The sequence below is a fragment of the Marmota monax genome, unplaced genomic scaffold, assembly GCF_021218885.2.
Source record: "Marmota monax isolate L192 unplaced genomic scaffold, Marmota_monax_Labrador192_F-V1.1 WCK01_AAM20220418_F8-fsc00122, whole genome shotgun sequence".
In the NCBI taxonomy this organism is placed as follows: domain Eukaryota; kingdom Metazoa; phylum Chordata; class Mammalia; order Rodentia; family Sciuridae; genus Marmota; species Marmota monax.
In genome coordinates this window covers 2,087,631-2,110,730 of record NW_026695223.1, presented here as the reverse complement: position 1 = coordinate 2,110,730, position 23,100 = coordinate 2,087,631, and the positions used below count along the sequence as shown (strand labels likewise).

General features: G+C 44.2%; 1 protein-coding gene across 13 annotated transcripts in view; it reads left to right on the top strand.

The window, feature by feature from the left end:
- Dgki (diacylglycerol kinase iota) overlaps positions 1 to 23,100 on the top strand; it is a 428,822-nt gene that overhangs the window by 66,046 nt on the left and 339,676 nt on the right. The window contains exon 1 of one of the 13 annotated variants that reach the window (XM_058575764.1): positions 11,225 to 14,855. The exons of the other annotated variants lie outside the window; for them this stretch is intronic. Coding sequence (XP_058431747.1) covers positions 14,665 to 14,855 — 191 coding nt within the window. The 5' untranslated portion in view covers positions 11,225 to 14,664. Of the gene's footprint in view, positions 1 to 11,224; positions 14,856 to 23,100 lie in introns of those variants that run through there. 13 annotated transcript variants of the gene reach the window in all.

The following is a 23,100-nucleotide window of genomic DNA, read 5'->3' as shown; positions in this document are numbered from 1 at the left end:
CAGGCAAGGGATGTCACCAGGGGAGTCCTGCTGAGTTTCCCAGTTCCTGGACTAGCTCTGGACACTTCATTTTGCCAGCAAGTTTGACGAAGTCACAGGAAGTGTATTCATTAGGTTTGCAGCAGACACAAAGCTGGGAAGCATGGCCATTGTGATCAGTGTCAAAGACATGTCTCAAAGTCATGTGGACATGCTGGAATCCTGGGTCAAAAGTCAGGAGATGGCATTTCAAAGAGATAAATGTAAAATCTTATTTTGGAGTTAAAAAATCAATGTTAATGATGAGAAAGGAAAAAAAAGTGTGCTGTCTGTGGTTCTGCTGGAAGAAGACATGGGAGTTTTATTTGGCTGAAAGCTAATATAAGCCACTATATTTGAGGAGCCAACTAAAAAGCTGCATTAATGGAACCATAATGTATTGATCCCAGGAAGTTAACACTCCTTCCCACTCTGACCGCGCCTACAGCCCGTGCTTGCTGGTGAAACTTTTGTTAGATAGAGCAAGTCGGAGTTTACCAGAGAAGGGTGATTATCAAGGGGACTAGGGGTCTGGAAGTGTGTCCCAGGGAGTGTGTCCCATGGGAGGAACTGAGAATATTTAGAAGGAAAATAAAAGTATCTTCTTATTAGCTGTGAAATGTTAGGCAAGTAACTAGTCTCTGAGCTTCAGTAGCCTTCTGTGAAAAGTGAGAAGGGGAGGATTTATTTATGGTGGTTGGAGGGGGGGTACATGGCAGAAATTGGAGAGGTAGGAGGTGGGGAGGAGATTGAGGAGATTTTTATATCTCAGGACAAGGCATTTGAAGTTTCTCCTGTGTTGTAGGTAAACAGTATGGTCACCCTATCTATCGTATTCACAAACATGACTATAAGAGTGAAAGGGAGGTTTCTTAGTCTGTTTTTAGTTGCTATAACAGAATACCTGAGACTGGGTGATTTGTAAATAATAAAGGCTATTAATTTTATAATTCTAGAAGCTGGAACATTCCAGGTCAGGCTCCTACATGTGGTGAGGTTCTTTTTGTTGGCAGGGACTCTGCAAAGTCCCAGAGTGGTTTAAGGCATCACATGACAAAAGGGACATATAAAAGAGACAGCTAAAGTGGCTTTTATAACAGACCCACTTTTGAGATAAACCCATTAATCCACAAATGGATTGATCCATTCATGAAGGCAGAGACCCCAAAGATCAAATCACCTCTTGAAGGTTCCACCTGTTCTTTACCTCTTAACATCTCACAATGGGGATTAAATTTCAAGAGGAGTTTGGGTGGGGACATTCAAATCCTAGCAAAAGGCTTAGTAAATAAACCAGGCCAACAGGTGCACATTGGGACTATTGTGGGCACCTAGGCAAACCTGGAGGAAGGGCCATCCTGCTAATGGTACTATTAGTAGAGGCAAACTGCTTCCTGGGTCTACCTTTGGAGATCTTTAAGTAGGGCTTGGATGAACTTCTGTTATGGTCCAGTGTTTCTTTGTGGGTGGAGATGAACTCAGGAACTTTAAGATCCTTATTAATTACTGCCACAAGTGATGTTAGACTTGGGGGTGGTGCATGAAGCAACTTAGATGGAAACCACCCTGGCCCTCTCCAAATTCTTCTAGATGTGCATAGTTGGCCAAAAGCAAACAGCAAATGGAATTACAACCCCTTCCTTCCTCACCCCTAAGCATTCCCTTTGAATAGTAAAACATTTAAAATTTGGAGCCTGTTCACCTGGTCCAGTAACCTTGGTGTGCTCAGGGGTTACAAACACTGATATCCTGGGCTTAAGGAGCTGAATGGAGTAGGGTGGGGCACTTTAGGAAATATGATCTGTTTTAGAGTGACACCATTCATGAATCTGGGGTGCACATCCAAAGACATTTATTAAATATTTGCTGGACCTGGACTTGTAATAGCAGCTGACCAGATCAACCTAAGCCATCACTGGACACCCTTAGAGGCTTAAAATAAATGCTGGGATGATATGCACCCTGAATGAAGGCCAAGCAGGCAGATGGCCTGTCACCGATGTAGTGCCCTGGTTTTCAGACTGCTCAGGCCTTTCTGGTTAGAGGTACCATGGCATGCTTTTATAGTTGTGACAAGAGACTGGAAATTGCTCCATACCAAGTATGGGGGCCTTGTGGGGCCTGAGGGCAGACGGGCCTGGCTCAGGGAGCTACCTGCTTGCCCACAAATTGCTTTTTAATGGTCAGGCACGTTGGTCCTGCCTTGAGAGGAAGGCAGACGCCCTTCCACCTTTTCTTCCACTGTCCATTAAGGTCATAAAGTCCTGCTGTGCCCAAGCATAGGCAGCGGGCCTTGTGGAGGGCAGGGACACACATTGAGGAGATCCTAAGCCACCCATCTCTTGGTTACCATGTTCCCACATGAAAAAGGCTCTCTTGGTAAAGCCGGCCACGGGGGAGAGTGGGTGACGGTGGACCTGGCTGCGGAGAAGAGTCCTGTGCTCCGTGCTTGTCCAAATAGGGGGATTTTCCTCTGGAAATGAGATGAGTATGGTAGGAAATTAGAGAAAAGGTTAAATTTTCTGAAGAAAAACAATCCGCAGTGAAAGCCAAATAAAAATTCCCAAATCAATTAGAACATAGTTACTATTTCAGAAGGAAAAAGAAAGTATTTTTTTTTTCTTGAGATCTGAATATGCCTCAAAATCCATACACATTTGGCAAGTTTTATGAAGGAGGAGTCCATCCCAGATAGAGGCTGAGAAGTCACCTTGGGTAGGACAGATATTCCTTCTTGGACATCACACTTTGGCCAGGAGGACTTGGGCTCATTAGAAGTGATGGCATCTGAACAAGAGCTAATGTGTATTTGAGCTATTGCTGGGTCTAGAACCTGAGATAGGAAGCAAACGTCACAAGAGAATGGAAGCCAAGACTTGAGTGTTCCCATCTCAGATGCTGCTCAGAATGCCTACGGATGCAGTGGGCCCGTGCTTTGGCAGTGCACCACGGCAGAGGTGATCCGCACCTGAAAAAATAAGATCCTGGGGCAGCAGCTTTAGCCTGCCTGGACACCGTCCAGTTTGTCTGTTCTTTAAAATTGTGGTTTAGCTTTTAGGCTGTGCCTTGAACCCTTAGCAAACTGTTCTAATTTCTGAGGTGTCCAAGGCTCTCCTAAATTGTCTTTGTTGATCTCTCTCTTTCTCGCCGTGTCTCTCTCTCTCCCTCCTTCTCTCCCTACCTCCCTTCCTCCCTCTCTCTCTTCATTTTCTACAGGGAATGCTTGCTCAGTCATGCAAAGTGGCTTCCTTACCCTTTCCAGCATACAGCGTGAGGCTCACACCAAATGTTTAAGGAGAGAAAGATTATTTACGGATCAGTAATTTCCAGCCGTTCTTGGGGAAAGTCCTACTTCGTTGTTGTGCTTGATTGGTTTAATTCTTCCTGCCATTTGAGTCCTGACATTATTCTGGACCATTTCAGATCAGGAAATACAAGCTAAAATTCACTCACATTGCCTGAAGAAAAGCCTAGTGGCAGTTCACAATAGCAGGTGCCATTTATAGGTGCTAAATACTAAGCTTTCTTTTTATTCCCTCATTTACATCTTAAGGCTGTCCTGAATGATAGCATTGTTATTCAGTGTATTTAAAAATGAAGAAATCAAGCCGCATAGTTATTTCCGAGGGTGTAATACCACCAGGTGAAGGAACCTGGACACTTATTTTGGTCTTTCTGACTTCAAAATTGTGTGTGTGTATACATGTGTGTTTTTGTAGCACCACTAAGTACCACTCTGCTTGGAAATATCTGCAGAAGATTGATTCACCTCTCTGTTTAAAGAAAACTATACAAGTCAGTTAGTATATGCCCCCAACTTCCAGTAGCCCGAGCAGAAAGCTAACCTTTTTCCTTTTTTGAAATTCTTTCTGGATGAGAAAGGTGTAGGCAGACACCAGCCTGAACCACCCAATTCAAGCCTTTTAGCCCAGATGAATTATATTCTGAGTAACAGAGAGAAGCTGCTGAATTATTATTGAGAATCTTTGGAGAATCATGGATAATAAATGGGACAGTCCCTGGAAAGCTAAGATAGGCAAGCCTTTTCTAGGTTTTCAAGAATGGGAAGTCTGTGTATTTCACACACTAAAATGAGAGAGTCTGACATCATTTCCATAATGCGTTCTTAAGCAGGCTCTGAAACTCACTTTGTGAGTGCTTGGACAGGAAAGGAATGATCCCTAAATGCAAACACTATCCCACTGAGAATATTTAGCCAAAGTAGCATGATTTCTTTTCAGGAAATTTAAAGTTGCAAAACCTTAAATAGGATAAATGGAGCAAATGCAGTAAACCTGGGCCTCAGCAAGACATTTGACAAATATCTATGTTCATTACTTCACACCCAGAACTTTCTGGATAATACTGATAGGTGTGAACTGTATACAGGAACTGTCAGATAGCATCCTCTTCCTCCTATGACTTCCTAGGTGCCTCACAGGCATGTAGACCTGCGACAGTCATCATTTTGGAGCTTATAAATGTATAAAAGTTTTTTGCCTTTATTTTGTTGCTTGAGTGAATTAGTGTCTAACGAGAGAGATAACTTATGTGGATTCTGTTCATTGGGCCCTATCTGAATTTTTAAACCAGTAACTTTAGATAAGGATAAATAAACATGAACATCAAAATATTAGGTGACGAGACATTGGGGGGTGGGGTTAATAAACACTTTGGACAGGATGAGACCAGAAGGTTTTGAATGGATGAGTGGTTGTGACCATGGAGATAAATCCTAATGTGATCATTCTTTGTCACTCACTCAACATTAAAGTCCCCATTTGTCCGGAGTTGGACTGAGTGCTAGGATCAGGAGATCCATGTTCCCTAGCAGGGAGAACACAAGGTGGGCCATGTCCCGCAGTAATTCTATGGTGGAAGGGAGCCCAGAGTGCTGTAGTACAGATAAAAGGAGTGACATGAAGGCTCGGGGTGGGCAGGAGCTGGGGAGAGCTACTGAACCAAGCAAGGCCACTGCAGAAGGTCGTATCTGGAGTTTTGAGGGATGAGGAGGAGTTTGCTGTGATAAGTGTTGGGGTCAGGGTATCACACATTCCGGGAACAACGTGTATGATGGCACAGCAGCCAGGAAAAGTGAGACCTCAGAGTAAGACAACATGGAAAATCAATTTGTAGAGGTCATCAGTGGCAGATAACTGGAACAGAGAGGAGTGTGACATATTTCTCTCACTTCAGTGTTCCCTGCTGCTGGGTCATGAAATGTGAGAGAGACTTAGGAATACCCCAAGGAGCAGCAGCCAGGGCATGAAGGGCACATTTTCTTGTCTTAGAGGACAATGTGTTTTAAACATACCTGATCATTAGAATCATTTGGCCTGTGTTTAAAATTCTATTTCACACTGTGCTCCCTTGGAAAATCTCATTTCAGTTTTTTTTTTTTTTTAATTTTTTAGGGTGGGACCCCAGAATCTATTTAAGGAGAACCCTAGTTAAGTTTGGGAAATTCTTTTATAGACTATCAGGAGCTGTTTAGCATTTAATACTAGGAAGGAATGTGATCTCTTGTCATTAAAATAGGCTGTTTTGTCTGCCATGTAAAGAGTGATTGGAGAGGGGAAAATACTTCCTTCGTAATCTAGGTCATAAATAATGAGCATCTAAAGAAAGACAATAATAATGGACAGTTTGAATTGGCTTGAGAAAAACTGAAATAGAGTGAATTGGATTTGATCACTGCCTTGGGCATGGTGATTGATGGTTCCAGTTTTCAGGCTTGGGCTGCTAGGTGATACCATACCTTGGGGAAGATTTCTGCTATTTTTTTGGGGGGGGGTACTGGCTATTGAACTCAGGGGCACTCGACCACTGAGTCACATCCCCAGCACTATTTTGTATTTTATTTAGAGACAGGTTCTCACTGAGTTGCTTAGTGCCTCACTTTTACTGAGGCTGGCTTTGAGCTCTTGATCCTCCTGCCTCAGCCTCCTGAGCTGGTGGGCATGCGCCACGGCGCCCCGCTAGATTTCTGCTTTTATCAAGTCAAGTTTAAACTGTGTCGAAGACATTCCAATGGAGATATCCAATAGACAGATAAGTGTGTCTGCAGTCCAGGAGAGAGATTTGGTGTCTACCTTCATGGTAGTTAAAGCCTTGGGTATAACTGAGAGTACTCAGGGAGAATGTTCATATTGATAAGAGCAGAAAGCCTAGAACAAAACTTTGTGGAACATTTAAGAAAGCTGAAGAGGTATTCACAAAAGAAACCTGAGAGGGAAACTTTAGGGGAAGGAAGAGGAGGAGGAGGAAGAGGAAGTGGTAGAGAGTATCAAAAAGAGAATGAGCAAGAATATTGGATGCTGCTAATAGAGTTGGGTGATGGTAATAGTCACTAACAATTTTTGAGTACTTCCTGTGAGTGTGCCCTGCTTGGACTGTTTTATACATATTGCCTCATTTAACCATCACAATAACCTGTCAAAACAGTTACAATTATTACTTCAGTAATAATGGAAGCAGCAGAGATTAAATAAACTGGCTAAAGTCATTTGATAAATGCTAGAGCCAAGAATTGAACATAAGTAAACGGGACTTTGAAATGCTGTTCTCACCACAGCCACTTGTTAAGGAACATGGTGGCTGACAGGCTGGAAAGAGTCCGCAGAACTCAGTAACACCTTCATCACCTTGGCTCTGCTTTGGTCATGGAGGAAACCACTGCAGAACAAGGAACTAGGGGCAGGAAGGGGAGAGATGACCTCCCACAGGGAGGACAAGTGAGCAGCACCTGGAGGGTACTAAGGGTCAAGAGGGGATTATGCTTTAAGATGGGAAATTGTGTTTATATGTTGAAGTAAGTGAGTAGAGTGAGTAGAGAGAAATTGGCCTAAGGTCACAAGTCTGAAGAGATTTTGGTGGAATGAAGATCCCTCAGGAGTCCCAAAGTAGTAGAATCCTGAGCCACTTGAAGGGAATGGCCTTGCACAGGGAAAGGGAATGTTACCCTTCCTCATGGGAAGACAGGAAGGCTGTCCTGTGGGGTGAGAGGAACGTGGGGCTGTCTCTTGGAAGCAGGGTGGGTACCTCAGTGGCTGGAATGGTATTAGCAGATCTCAGCAGGCCCTTCAGTTAACTCCACCCCCAGCTTCTTTTTTCCAACCAAGATGGTTCTTGCTGGACTTGCCCTTCCTGGCTCCTTTCTCCTCCATTTCTAGAGTCTGCAGAGAACCTTCATTCCCAACCCTGGTGGTTTCTGTTGTGAGTGGTACTTTTCCATTTAGGAACATGAAAAGAACCCTCCTGATAAGATCTGGTAGACTGGAGGGAAGGGGAGAGGAGAGAACTTCAATCACTGTGGTTCCGTTTATCCATCAGAAAAGGAGGGAGGCAAGGATGGAGAAGGTGGGAAGCCATGAGGGCCAGCCACAGAGGTGGGGGCCACCAGGAGGTGGCTAGAGTGAGGCCAGCTTGTTTAACAAGCAAAGCAGATAAAGATTAGAGTAACCATGACAACAGGCTACTGGCAAAGGCTCAGGGTTGGGGGAGAAGGAGGGAGGTGGAATGAGTTGGCTGGGTTTAAGCCCAGAGTTTTTGGAAAATGCCATTTCTTCCCCCAGGGCTCTTGGCTGTGATCACCATAGTCACCCACAGTGACTGGAAGGGAAAGAAAGGCCAGAGGGAGGACAGGAAAGGTTAGAAGGTAAGATGGGTCTAGCTGACTCAGAGAAGAGGGAGGAGCTTGAGGACCATAACAGGGCTCCCTACTGGAGGCTCGGGGAGGCCTTCGGACCTTTGGGGTTCACTGCCTCAGTCTCCCTCTGTGACTCCAGCACTCACACTCTCCATTTGGCCCTACTAGGGTAACAGAGGTGCTGCAGCTAGCATGCCTTCTTATTCTCAGTTTCCGGGACATCGCCTTCTTCACTCCTGGACAATGGGGGCACAAGCCCCTCGGTACTCTTTCTGAGGATGCTCGAAGTCTCTGCATGTGACGTTTGCGAGCATTCATGCTAATGAAGCCTCTTCACCCAGCCCAGGCCTGGAATTAGTTTTGAAGTGTGTTGCCCAGGCTATGTAGCTGAACACTCTACAGCTGCTTGGCCATCCATGGATAAGGAGATAAGGAATCTGTATCCTTAAAAATAGGTGAATACAGTTGTTCCTTTCTGAGTCAGATCAAAACACCTGAATGGGAGCTGGAGACACTGGCACGATTACAAACAAATGGTGCTTTTGGCTTAGTATCTCCTTATCGCACCCAGCTTGATCTCTCCTGAAATAGCACCAGCACTGCTGAAGAGGGACAGAGACTTTTTCTCAGTCTGATGTAAAGAGGTTTGCAAACGCGGCTTTGACAGTCTGCTCCCTTCCTTTCCAACCAGACTGTGCAGACTGTGGCCCTTCCAGCTTCTCCCTGAAGAAATAAACACTGGTGCCACCTCAGCAGCGGGCTAGGACCTGAGGTGCACAGTGAGTCTCAGGGGAGCAGGAGTCCCATGCCTTGCCCCAGGAGCTTAGAGAACTGTGAACTATAGAAGCGTAGGTGTCACAGATGTCATCCCTGAGCATTTGCAATTTTGATTGGAGAGGAGGTAGCAAAGTGGATTCATATCCTTTTCCAAGTCTCTTTCTCTCCAGATAAGCATGTGTAGCCCAAGCTGTTGGAAAAAAGAGATTCTTTTGCACAAAGAAAGTTAAAATAAGAGATACAGGACTGAGCTCTTTGTTCCAAAATGTCATAAATAGCTGTGCAAAGAGAAAACATAGAGAGACCTGATTTCCCCAGAGTACAGAGGAGAGCTGTCTCAATGTTGGAAAGAGGAGGCAGGATTCTCCAATTTTGCTATAAACCTGAAATGACTTTTTTTTTTAATTTCTTTTTTTAAAAATGCCAGGTAGATGTAGTCACCTTGTCCTTCTCAGCTACGTTATAATTTGTAAACATGTCCAGCAGCAATGCGGAGTTCCTGGCACCCTGTGGGACAGGCTCTGCATTGATATTTCCTTGGTTGAGAGATTTTTTCCTGAACCAGTGACTTTAATTTTCTTTGTTGTCAGCACATATCAGGGTTTGACAAGGAACTACACGTGGCAGGAGGTCACTGCCTAAATGTCCCAAAGGGAAGGAAGAGAAAGGAAGACAGGTAAAAAATGACACTCAGTGGTCCCTTTTGTGCATTAGAAAAACTCAGGAGGATTTGGAGAGAGAATGCAGAAAGTTTCTACTCTGGAAAGTGGAACATGGTAGTCCACTGTTACCCCTTGCCAACCAACCATCACGTTGTACAGACACATGTGCACATACCATGGCACTCACCAACACACTTGTGTACACTTGGAGTAAACAAGACATTCACCTTTATCCATTTCATCTGCTAGTTTAATTAACACCTCACAAGCATTGACTGAGCATTTGCTATGGGAAGATACTATGCTAGGTCACAGCAAAGGACACAAAAGTGGGAAAGACATTGTTTCTACCCTGAAAAGAGTTTCTGATTAGTTGGTGAAAAAGACATATAAATATGTAATTATGCCCTTGAGGGATGGACAGTTGTACAAGTTACTGGAAGTGTTGATCAACTTTCCTGACTAAGGACAAGGAGGGTCAAAGAGTGTGTTTTAGTCAGCTCAGGCTGCCTTAACAGAACACCACAGTTCTGGAGGCTGGAAGTTCAAACTCAAGTTTCTGGCAGGGTTAGGTTTCTGGTGAGACCTTTTCCTGGCTAGCAGAGGGTCACTCTCTTCTTGTGTTCTCAGATGACCCGACCTATTCTTTATATTGGGGATGGATGGGCATGGGGAGAGAGAACACGTGATCTGGTGTCTCTTCCTATAAGGATCCTATCCCTGCCAGATATGATTTCATTTTGCCTTAATTACTTCCTTAAAGGCTCTGTGTCTTAAAACAGCCACCTTGGGGGCTAGGACTTCAACCTGTGAATTTTGAGGAGATGCAGGCAGTCCATCCAAATAAGGCTTCACAGAACCTGCGTTGAAAGAGTCGCTTTCACACATTCACGTGAAAGCACTGAAAGAGTAGCTTTCTGCTTTATGCATATTGGAAATGACAATAATCCAATGCAACTAGAAGGGAAAAAGGGATGTGTGGGATAGGGACATAATGCCTGGCTTGGACTTGCTGGGTAGTTGATGTGCAGCCATTAATTAATCTCGAAGGTGGAGACGGGAAGGCCTAGGTGAACCAGGACAGCAAGCGAGGTTGGGGGTGGGGTGGGGGGAAGAGGTCTGCTGGCTTTAGTGACTGCCTGCAGGTGAGGCATGGGGCAGTCTGGAGCTGGTATCCAAGCTCTGACTTGACTGAGTCTTCTCCATTAGGAGGTGCAGTGGGAGAGACAGGTGTCAAGGGGTAGACAGTGGGTACAGTTTGGGGCACTTCAGATGTGACTTTTCATTTCTCGTTGGTCAGGAGAAAGGTCTGACAGAGCAAACGCTGGGACTCCTTGTCATGAAGGAGAAGCTGGGACACAAAACATGGACGGTTTGTGGAGAAACCATGAGGATTAGAGAGAAGAGCTGAGCTTGGGATCCCAGCTAGCTCCACCAGTTAGGGACTGGGAAGACGGGGTGCCCGAAAAGGAGAGGGCACAGGAAAACCGGGGAGGAGTCCTGCGCAGATGTCAAAGGAGGAGGACTGGTGGAAAGGAAGAAGTGCTCTGCGGAGCTGCAGAGATGCACTGAGAAAGGCTAAGAGGCCCCGAGCCCTGGCTGGAGTCCGGGGCTTTGGGGAGAGGTTTCCCTGGAGCTGGGAGGGGACGCCCTAGGACCAAGGGTGCGGAAATGAACACAGTGTTATGTGGAACAGAAAGCACTGTGGGAACCCAGGGTGAAGGCTGTCGGAAAAGTCAAGGACAGTCTTCATTCAATTGTCTGGGACATATTTTTAGATCTGGGAGAATGTTTATGGAGACATTCCAGAGAATCAACAAACACAAAAGGAAAATCTTAAAATAACAGGTTATATATGAATAAAAACAAAAACAAAAACAGAAAAACTCTGTCCAAAGTGTACAGAGCCCAAATGGTTGAGAGAGGAAGAGGCTGATAAATATGTTTGGAGGACTTGAATAAAAGTGGAGGGGTTGGTTGGTTTTAGGGTTGTATGGTTAAGGTCTTGTATGGATTTTTTTAGGTCTTGTATGGTTAAGAGGAGGCTTTGGGAAGGGGAGGGAGGGTAATATGTTGAGGAATTGGCCTTATGAACACTGCATTAATCAACTCCAATCCATACAATGTAGGTTCTCAGGCAAATTCATTTTAAATTGGAGTTGATTTTTTTTTTTTAAATTCACAAGTCTAAATACTTAGTCTTTTAGATCCTAGAGATGGATAAAGTTAAATAGCTCTTTAAAGAACAGCACTGCATGGAAAATAACTAGGTTTGCCCTGCTAAGTTTAGCATATAAAGCTCTTTCCTGAATGGCTCCTTTGTCAACTCCAACCTGGAGGAGTTCAATTCCCTTTTATTTGGCGAATTCCTTAATTGGATTTTGTTTGCCGATCTGACTTTCTCACATTGTAAGGTTTTAATAAATCATTATAATCATTCCTTTATGTCTTGCAAAAGTAACCTTTCTGACAGTTCCCGAAAGATTTTGTTCCCCCTGTGTTTGCATCATGGGATTATTAGTGTAGCTTACAAATGAATCAGAAAAGGGCTGTGCCGCTGGAGATATATTTCCATCATTTCCCAGGCGTGAACTCGGAGAGTGATAACCAGGAACCTGTGAGGTCACGCTCGGCTGGGAGGGCACAGCAGGTCTTGGCATATTATCTCCTGTCTGGATTATTGATGAGATCTACCGCGTGGAAACAGGGGAGAGATCTCCTCTCTGTTGGGTTATTAAAGTCTCTGCGGGAAGCAGGTTTATTTGTGATATATGTACACTGTGGCTTCTGATGCCTTGTCTGCTTAGATTCTTCTGTGTCAGTTATTGTTGATGCCTGAGTAAGGAAAAGCCATTTATTTTGTTTAACTGTTGTGCTGGGGCCACGTCAGGCTCAAAATATACCTCTTTTAAGAACCGTCCATGACCGACCTCCTCTTGCAAGCTTCAAGGACTTGCTCAGTTACTCAGGTTCCGTCCAGTCTCTTTCTCACTCATCGTTCTCCAAGCCATATCCTCAATAGACACAGGGAACACTGGGCCCTTTCTGTTCCTGGGCAACCTTCACAGTCCTCTCTTGTGGGTGGAGCTTTGGGAAGTTGGGGTTATCTTAGGGGGTGTGCAGTTACAGTATTTTGCTGATCGGACTCGTGGTTTATTTGGCAATTCAGTGTCCTCTTAAGATGTTCAGGGCAACGTGTTTCCAGGGTGCTCCACGTGTGAGTAGCAAAGCCCAAGATCACAACCTGGACATAGGAGTAATTTTCAAGTCAGAAAACCTCACTTTCCTGTTCCTCTCCCTGCCCCATACTAAAGGCAGCCATCTTGACACCATATTGGAAAGCAGGCGTGGGTGGGAAGTTGCTCTCCCCATCTAAGTCTCCCCATGGGCTCATTCCCTTTTTTGGTGAGAACTCAGTGGGAAGTCTTGAAAAACAAACAAAACAAAAAGCCTTGAATCTTCAAAACTTTTCCCTTTGTAATTTTTCCTATTGTGATTTTTTTCTCCCTACTGGTAGTAAGAGATTAATTCAACATGGACTGGAGACCTTATTTTATTCCTCTTCTTTGTACCTACATGGTCTAACCACAAACCTAATTTACAGTCCACTTAGGTATGGATTACACATTGAATTGTGTGAGCCTATGTAGGTAAATACTTGGAAATATTCCTGAGAGCAAAATTATGAAACAAAGTACCTAAAACCTATAGAGATAAAGACTTCACTGGAGGAAGAAGGTAAGTGTTTTAAAGTAGGAGCTATTTGAGTTTTGATGCCAGATCTGCCGGGCAAGCCTAAAGTCCCAGCATGTGTGATGTTTTTAATTTTGTTCCCTAACGGGGCCAGGCACCCTCCCTGAGGCTGTTTGTGGAAGCCTCTAGAAGTCCCCTGGCTGCAGAGTGACGCCAGCTCTCCCAAGGACCCAGGGGAAGCTGCTGCCGCTGCTGTTTCTGTCTCTGCCTTTCTTTGCTCAAAAGTTGGCAAATGCTGGTCACGTCGTGGGTCTATTTATAGTACGCACACGTCTAAGCACCTTGTTCTTTTCTTAGCATCAGCTTGACATGCTATCAATTATCCATGAGGTGAATGGCAACGCAAGGAAAGTTATTTGAGGCAGGTGCCCCAAGGTGAGAGGTGGGGGTTGTGGCGGAGGTCACACGGGGACAGCTCCAGATAAAAAGGGTAAAAGAGACATTCTGTGCTGTGTCTCAGCTTGGTGAGTGATCTCAGACAGGTGGGTGGGAAATCCTGAGCTGCTTGTCAGGCAGTCTCAGCCTCTGTCCTCTTACCTGCTTCTGTCTAAAATGTCCTTTTGAAAAATACAACGGGACCCAAAGGTGGTGATCCTCTTCTAGAGGTCATGTTTGTTACACCCTCCAGCCACAGGAGGAGTAGACATAAGGCCCAAGTAGGGGATCCTGGGGGCTGGACATCCTTTCTCCCATTGGAGCATTTCCGGGGGTGTGGGTGTGAGGTAGCAGCTGGCGAATGGGGAAAAGTCAATGGTGCCTGGGATGTCCTGTTGCCCCTCTTCTTGCCCTGTCTGGATCAGCAAGGTGGCTATCCCTGGAAATACAGCACAGCACACTTGCCCTGGCTCACAACATCTCCCAGCCTTCCGCACAGACCCTCCATGCCCTCGGGGATTCTAGACTCGCTCATTGTTCTCACTCCTCCTCACTGACAAGGTTTCCCTTTTTTGAAAACAAGTCCTTCTCCTCCTCTTCCTCCTCCTCTTTAGTGTTAGAGCAGAGATGCTGATTGCCCCATTTCATTGGGATTGGATACCCTCCTGTCACTTTCTCATTTGTCTGCCACTGATTTGGGGCTGTATTGCAGGAGCTGGAGGGATTTGCTCTTGGAGCTGTTGTGACAACACTGATACTGATGTTTCTGTTGTCTTAGCTCCCACAATTGAATTGCCTGTGACCTGGGTGATAGAGGGGACGTCTGCCTTTTATATCCCAGTAATAGTATCACTGCCCTTCCTGTTTGTGCCCTCTGTCCACCATGGGCTTTGAATCTGAAAAGGAACAAAAAGAATTGAATCAAGGTCAAAAAGAGTGCGACACAAATTAATTACGAATTCTGTCGGCCTCGCCATGAACTGACTCAGCCTTTAAGACCCATTTCTAAGTCTTCCCACTCCCCACCTCCTGCTTCTCAGTCCCTGTGGCAATGGTGGACTCAACTGTCTGCAGGAAGTGTGTGCGGCTGGCTCCTTGGGGACAGAGTGGCTGCAGGGCCTTGGACATTGTGCAGTGTTCTTGACTATGTAAAGGGCCCTGGCTGACCCTCTCAGGGCTCCCGCTCCGAGGCTAATGCCATCTGCCCGGCTAATCCACTTTCCGGGCCGCCAGTGTCTAGCGCCAGAGAATGTCTGTGTCCGTGAGTATCCTGGTGCCATTTAAACTGACTCCAGGTTCCTGGGGATCTGTTTGCAGCCTTTGTTATCTTTTGGCAGAGCTACCTGTCTATTCCTTTCTCTTCTTCTCAGTAGTCAGACCACTCAAGTTAAACTTGGTTTATTATTTAGGGACCTCCTGGGGAGGAGTTAGATGCTTATCCTGAGCACAGAACAGCCAGCTTTCAGGGGTGCATGTGTGTGGTATACCAGTCACGTCTCTGTGTGTGTGAGTGCTTCTGGCTGTCTTAGAAGGATGAGTAGGGGCTGGATGGATCTCTTTTGCAGAAGCTGCAGGACCCAAAACAGGTGCACAAGGTCATTGTCAGAGTCCTCAGACGGCAGGTGAGTACAAGAGGAGTTCCATTCTTTTTGTTCTAACTTATAACAACAAAAAAATGTAGTTATAAATATTAGGGCCTCCTTTTCCTTTTTTATGCACTGAAATTTGGGATCTAGGACCCTTTTTTGATACCTTTTTGGGGATTGGGAGACCTGATTTTCTTTTTCTTTTTGCATTGTTGATTATGTTATTCCTAACCTGTGGGCGTTCACCACCCACAATTTTTGGTAATTATTTGACACCTCCTTCCTCTTTCTCCACCCCCCGCCCCCAAGAGCAGGCTAGAAGTGGTTTCTTCTGGGGATAAGTTTTGGAAATAGATTTTTAGTCTGGAGTTTCTGGTGGCAGGATTTATGGTTCTGCTACATATTGATAGGTTGTTTTCAGTTATGCATTTAAATATATAGTCAGCTGTATCTGCATCCCATTACATACAGTTAAATGATTGCTCATGACTAATAAACGAAACAATGTTGCTTTGGCTTTTCCTTTTGTTATTATCATGTTGTTATTGTTTCTTAATTCGTTCCTTAAGAGTTTGCATAGGACCAAATGTTCCTCATTTTGCCTGGCAAATGATAAGAAATTATTTTTTATGCTTGCTTATTTGTTCCAAGCTTAAATGCAGGGTTTGGAAAACTATAGTCCCTCCGTCAATCCAGCTTACCGCCTGTTTTTATAACTAAAGTTTTATTGAAATGTGGGCAAGCTTCTCGTTTACTTTCCATCTGGGGTAGGCTTTTGCTACCACTGCAGAATTAAATCGTGATGACATGGACTTTATGGCTCATGAAGTTCAGAATACTTAGCATCTGACCCTTCACAGGCATAAGTTACCGCCATCTCATTTAATTTACATTTCTGTTCAAAATACTTTCAAAAGAGCTATAGCAAAACTAAATAGTTATAGGGTCTGTAGTGAAAAAATGAACCATTATCTGCACTCAAGGAGATTCTGAGTCAGTCAGAAAAGCAGAAGAGGTTACTGTCACATGCATAGAAACACAGACGATACAAATCAATGAAAGGACACTTAACAGAGACCCTGGCAAATACAAAGTAGCCCTCCCGTGCTATGAGAGCTGCCCAGTGAATGGAGCGCAGTGCTAGTCCCAGGGAGTTGTCTGTCCAATAGGAGAATCTACTCAAGTAACTAGTAGTAATCGTCTCATTGTGACTTTGGAAAATATGCCATGCTATGGGATTCGAAGAAGCTAACATGACTTCTGTAGCCTATTCTAGAGAGGCGGAGCTTTGGAATGGAAATTAGGGAAACTCTAGTGATGAGTCTTCTTCGAAGAGTGAAGATGACCTTTATTCACTGAAGTCAATCTTTGCTTCTGTAGTAGAAAGAGGCTTGTCCCCCCCAGTCCCCCTCAAGGAAAGAATAGATGAACTTTAGCAAGCTCTTTGGAGTGAGACTCAGTGATAATAGACTCAGAGATGCTTCATTTCAGGCCATATACAGGAACAAAAATATGATTAAAACCCTAATTAGCCAGTGACCTAGAAGTGACTTTTACAGATATCCTACTATTATTATGCTTGTTTTACAATGGAAAAAATGGGTACCAAAGATCTCTTCTTGAGTTGTGTAAAATTGCCTGTGGGACCTAAGCTTCTGATTTCCTGGTCTTCACTAAAGTCTTCAATACTTTTTTCTAACTTTGAGACATATTCTATGTGAGTGGGTATAATATTCCAGAACTCTCAGCCTGAAGTCTTTCAAGGTCATAGGGACCTTTGTTAACATGCTAGTCCTTTCCTTGGTCCCCTTGAATCTTAAAGTTCTAGGCCATTTGGGGTGCCACCTTCTCCTAACTGCCCTCTCGTACTGCTAATAGGGTAGACATAGGTATATTTTTATACAGATGCTGATTTGTGCCTAAAATACCCACAGCAGGATTTTCTTTGGAGGAAGATGGGCGGAAGTGAGGAGATAGGAAAATGGCCTATAGGTGATGTAGGGGGATAGATACCTTAAGCTTCCTTTTAACTGCCTCCGGGGCAGAAAGGTGTGATCCCCTTCCTTATTCTTCATAAGAGTCATGGCTGATACTCCTCTAACCAGAGACAGCTTGATAAGAGAAAGGCATCACACCGTTATCTAACAGAGGTTTTATGTGACACGGGAGCCTTAGAAGTGAAGCTAAGATTAGGGAGATTTGAGGTGATGTAGGTAGCTGTGTCAAAATGCAATTGAACAGAAAGGGTAGCACCTGGTGGGAATAGGCCAAATGGAGGAACGTAGTAGGGTCTTTCTATTCCGATGCTTTTTGACAGCTCTGTACAGAGTTCCTTGTTTCCAGTTATCGGGCAAGACCTCTTCTAAAATGTCTTTTGTCTTTTTTTACCCCTCTGATTTGTGGGGCTGGGGCTTGAACCCAGGCCTTGTACATAGCTCTAGCTCTACCACTAGAGCTACACCCCAGCCTTAGGAATGGAGTTTTCTGACTTACTATAAACAAAGTAGGTCAGAAAATTTCTTTATTTTTTAATCTTACCCAGTAAGGGATGGAGAGGAGATGAGAGTAATATTTTCAGGTTTTGTAGCTGCTTTAGGGGACAATGGGTTCTTGTTTCTGCAATCCACTGTAAGGGAAGTGGATTAGTGGTTCCGTGGCTTTCCTGGGAATGAGTGAGGGAGTGGAGGGCAGGAAAAGGAATGAGGGAAGCTTTGTTTCTGTGGCCTTCACTTTGGGGTATCATTTTCTGAACCCTAACATCGCCATTCAGTGTGTTTATTTATTCAAGAAGTATTTATTAAACTTCTACTGCATACCAGACTTTGCTCTGGGCACTTGCCATTCACAGTGATCTAAACAGATAGGAATCCTCCCTCCAGGGTTTTACATATTAGGTGCTTCATTAAGGGAGTGTTTCTTGGAGGATCTGCTTGGAATCTGGGCAGGGGCCCTGCACCCTGCTTTGGCTGCTTCCCCACCAGCTCCACAGCCCTCCTTACTCCACGTCCCACTGCTTTTGCCAAGTCCTTGTGTCGGTAGGACCTTCACCCTGGTTCCTCTGGGACAAGCGTCTCTTCTTCATCTTTGCTGGCACTTGCCTTTTCTCTGGTTCTCCTGTTGTCCTGCTTTGTATTGTCACCTCTTGCAAGGTCTCCCTGACTCCAGTGTGTCCTGGTTCTCTAGGGACACTGTGTTCAGCCTGTCTCCACTTTCCCGTCTCTGCGGCCAGTTCTGCTCCCGTTTTCCAGCTCCTGCCCAACCCCGTGGGGCATGTCTTGCTCCAGATCCTGAGGTCCCACCTGTGGGCCATGCACTTCTGGGGACAGATCTACTTCTAGCTATGTCTGGAATCAAAACGTGTAGCACACTGTTTCCACTTCTGTGACGGAGTTTATTTATACTCATTGTCAGTTCCTTCATTTAACAGTGTTTTTATTGATCCCAATTCCAGCTGGGGACATAAGGGTGAAGAGGATCCACTCTTAGGTCCTGTAGATCTTACATTAGCAGATGAGGAATCGGAGTTGGAATTTGGCCAACCTCAGGTACACTGATCCTTCATTAACAAAATGATGAATTTGGAGTAAATTTTAATGTCCCTTTAAATTCAAATATTCAGTCTATAAAATTTCCCCTCCTTAGTCTCCTCCCACCCCTCCCTCTCTGTGTCCTCTCCCTACAACTGCTTGACTTCTGTTTGCAGCTAAGGTTATAAAAACAGCTAGAATTTCTAAGGCAGCCCAAAAGAAGTGTGTATGGAGGGAGGGAGGGGGGGGAAGGCAAGAAATCTGCAGATCCTGGACAAGAAGGGTCAGCTGGGAGGGACACTTAGAATGCTGTGGCCTGGAGCTCACCAGTGGTCTGTGTGAGGAGTAGGCTCAGGGAAAATCTCTAATGTCCAAAGGAATCATGGCAGATTTCTGTCAGGCGCAGCCAAGGAGAAGGGTGAGGAAGAGCTGGGGGTTCCCCCTGGTCCTTGCCTCTTTTAGGTGTTCTTCTTTTGTGCCTTTTGCAAATTGAAAAAATAGAAATAGCAGCTGTTTTATGCTTTGGAAAGGCAGAAGATGGAGGAGATTTTGAGTTTATCTTAGGTGAAATGAAGAATCTGATTTTGTCAGTTTATGGATGATAGGAGAGCTAAGATTGAAAGAAAAGGCAATTAAAATCCTCACTATCTGATGACCATTCTGTGGACATGATAGCACTACGTCCCATTTTTCAATGGTGCATCTGTTGTCTCCATAAATAATCCTGTAGTCATAACCCACACGTCAATATTTGGTTCAGAAAATATAATCACTGGTTGCTGTTATTGTCTGCAAGGCATGATGATACCTTATCTTGTCATCCGTCTCAGTTTTTATCACTATCTCTTAGGTAATTTTATTGGAAGGAATGATAACTTATAAACCACGAAAAGGTGAATGATTATCCCAGTTATAAATTTCTTCCCTTACCAGGTGTCTTTAAGGTGACCTCTCTTAATCATGACTAATATTTTCCCAAAGGTTTTAAAAGAAGAGAATGCAGATTTGTGTGATGGGATAAGGTTGGGCATGGTGGGTTTACGATGAATTTCTGATAGTGTACGGAGAGTAGTATACCTTTGAAAAAGTTGAAAATACAAAAAAATACAGAGAAGAAAACAAAAGCTCCCCATTGCTTTTTCTTTCCTAAGGAAGAACAGGAAGATGAAGCAGGCTGAGGGACAGAGATATTGTTTGTTTTATGCTCTGTGTCTGTGCCAAAAAATGCTTGGGGCACAGTAGGTACTCATAAATATTTATAGGATGGATAATGAATATTTGGTATATTTTCTTCAAGTCTTTTTTCATATAGTCATTTGACACTTAATGACAGGGATACATTCGGAGAAATGTGACATTAGGCATTTTCATTGTAATCTTAGAGTGTCCCTACACAAACCTAGATGGTACAGCCCACTACACACCTAGGCTACCTGGTGCAGCCACCAGCCATCGTCATGTGTATGAGCTTCACTGACCAAAATGTTGTTTTTGGCTTGGGACTGTGTATGTATGAATATCATATAATCATGATTACATCTACACCTTTAAATGATATTCTGTATTTTGGTTTTTTATTTTATTTTATTTTTTGTTGTTTTATTTTAATCATGGATATAAATTCAGAAGTTCTTAGAGGGACCAGAAGAAAATGCAATAAAAATAGCATTATATATGAAACAGGTTAAGAAATTTAGATTTTTGACTCCCAGTGACTAAGAAATTTGAAGTTATTTGTCTCCTTGTATCTTGGTTCCTCATCTGCAGGACTGCAGTTTTAGGGCTGGCACTTAGGTGCAGGTAGTCGGTGTTCAATGGTGAAGTTTATGTTGATGTTAAGGTGGTGACATGTGTATGGAATGTAAAGTTTTGACACTGGAGTCACAAGAGCTTGGATTTGAATCTTCTTGCCTCCTGCAGTACTAGATTATGTGACCTTGGGCAAGGGACCTCGGGTAAATGTCTTATTCTGTGTGAACCTTACTTCCTTGCCTGTAAATTGTGTTTGTACTTGCTGGGATACACCAGCCAGGATATGTTGCCATAACAAATAAACTCTAGCACCTAACTGGTTTAGCACAACAGAAGAGCATCTCTTGTTTACATAAATGCAAAGTAAAGTGTGTTTGCCGTGGCAGGGACCCAGGGAGCCTTCTTTTGGTGATGCTGTCACCCCACCTCAACCTGTGACCTTCACTGTCTCTGTAACAAAGGAAAAGAAACCTTGGTGATGGCACCCTAGCCCCTGCTGCCTTGGCATCCATGTGCATGTTCATCTTCTGTGCACGTTCCATTGTGTAGATCTAGGCACATAATCATGCTCCAGCACAAAGGCTACGTGTACAATTTTTGCATGCTTAGGAAGAAGAGGAGACCCAGGCATGTGAAAGCACTAGTAGTTTTTACAACAGACACTAATTATAGTAACCTCCACAAGTATGTATACTCCAAACCTTTACCAGCCTGTGATTAAAAAACAAACAAATAAAATGGGATTGTGGTATGCTTTAGTTTTTAATCCTAAATTATCATGATCAGAAAGGAGCCGTACCTATCAAATTGCTGGAAGTACATTCCCCTCAAGATTCTGTTAAATGATGTTGTTGAATTAGACTGTCCTACTTCTGGGGTATTTTTGAAGAAATGTGTCCTTTTCCCCATTCTAGTTCTGTCACCTGTAACTCTGGGGCTCTCGAGAGGACTTCTCTGCCCTGTGCATCCCTGTTCCACGTGGCCACCACAGAGCACCTCTTCTTGTGTTCTCCACAGCTTTCTTCCAGGCACCCACCACAGAGCTTGGTCCCTCAGAACATGCCCAAGCCTTGAGGACAAAGCAAGCAAAACCCGGAGTATAGTTAACACCTGTCCCCATACACGTCTGGACTCACAGGGCCTCAGGCCCGAGCCCAGCTGCGCAGTCTTCTGTTCCACTCCTTCTTGGCTCAGTTCCCCTTGACTCCACCGAGGGATGATTCAGACCTCTGCATGCTCTGGAGTCTAGGCCCAAGGAGTTTGTCCTGTTTCCAGGCCTTGTTTCAAAACCTCTGGTTCACTTCTTGCCAGGGTGGTGACTAGTGGGAAATTGATTCTTCCCCAGCAGAGATTTGACAGTGTGAAAATATAATGCAATATTTAAAAGTACATTACCCTAAATCTGGAAGATTCGAGCTCAAATCATGCCATGCTGGGGACCAAGAGCGTATCCAGACTGAGCTTTGGTAAGTCTGTGTCACCTTCATGTGACCTTTCTTGCAGTCGTGGAAGAGGGAAGATAGGACTTTCCCTCCCTGTTGATAGTCCAGGCTTAGCTCCATCTCCAAGAGCAGATGCTTGGGTGACTCAAGCACAGTATGACAGGGACAACACAGAATGTCATAGGGGGTCAATCCTAAGTCAGACTTTGCTGCAACAACAAGAATAAAACCCACACCACACCAAACCAAACCAAACCAAAACAAACAAAACAAAACAAAAAAAAAACCAAAACAATTTTTCTTTGGCACTGACAGTTCAGTTAATGCAGCCAGTTTCCATTAGAAAGCAGATAACTTCCTGGGTTGGGCTGACGTTTTTACACTGGGTTTCTTTTGGATTCAGGTTTTCCCAAGGAAGATGGAGAAGTATGTGCTGCTTTCCATCCACATGAATCAAAGGCTCACCAACGTCATCCTTTCCGTGACACAGGCTTGTTCTACCTGAAAATACATTGCACATTTTATAAGGCAGAAACCTGCAAATGGGTGTTTTCAATACCTGCACAACAACTCAAAGTCCATTTCCTCCCAGAATTCCCTTATATTAGGTATTTTAATTATAATGAATCAGTGTTACATTTTCCATTCTTTATCTTTCCATACCTTATCTTATTCAGTAAACTTGATTACCCATAAAATATTCATCCTGCTGGGGCATACTGGCGGGATCAAACCTGTTTTACCTACACACGTACTTCATTTTTCCTTTCCAACTTCAGTTTTTCTCCTCAGGAACTCATTGCCCCTCTCACCCTAACACTGAGTGAAAAACATAGGCTTTGGACCTACTTGGGCTTTCATTCTCACAAGAATGTGTTTGTGGTTGGGGTAATAACCTTATCATGTGGGTTTGAACCTGTCTCTGCCTTGAAAATGACTTAGGGGTGCACATGAATCTGCATGGGAAGGGCTTGCATGTCTGTGGGGGAGAATGGAAGTCCTGGGAAGCTCCCATAGACTTTCCTGTGGCAATTGGTCCCAGGATGGATCCCTGGCACTTACAACAAGGCTTCATTTCTGTCCAGAGCAACTCTGAGAGTCTCTGTTGCTGCTCCTAATGCAGAGGGGCCCAAACTGGGAAGGCTTTTAAAGTTCTGTTTCTTCTTTTTTCCCTTTGGATGTAATAGCTCACCCACCGCTGCCAGAGCTGACAGAATTGGAATGGCAGTAGGTGGGTGAGGGGGGTGGCGAGAGGAATGGCAATCATCAGTTTAGAACAATCTCCGAGCCAAAGAAATGCCTTTGGCGCATGAGAACAGCATGAGTTTGTCTCTTCGCCTCCTTGGAAAGAAGGTACACTATAAATCTGACTCAACCCAGGAACTATTTATGGGGGATCATTATTAAGGAATAGAGTCTTCCTTTTCAATTAGTACTAGTTTGGAGAGACTGTGAAATGGGCCACTGAGAACTTGCTGTGCACAGATAATTTTTGTCTGGCCATCTCTAAGGTGAATACAGATTTTTGACAGGAATCTTTTTAAGAGAATCAATTCTAGG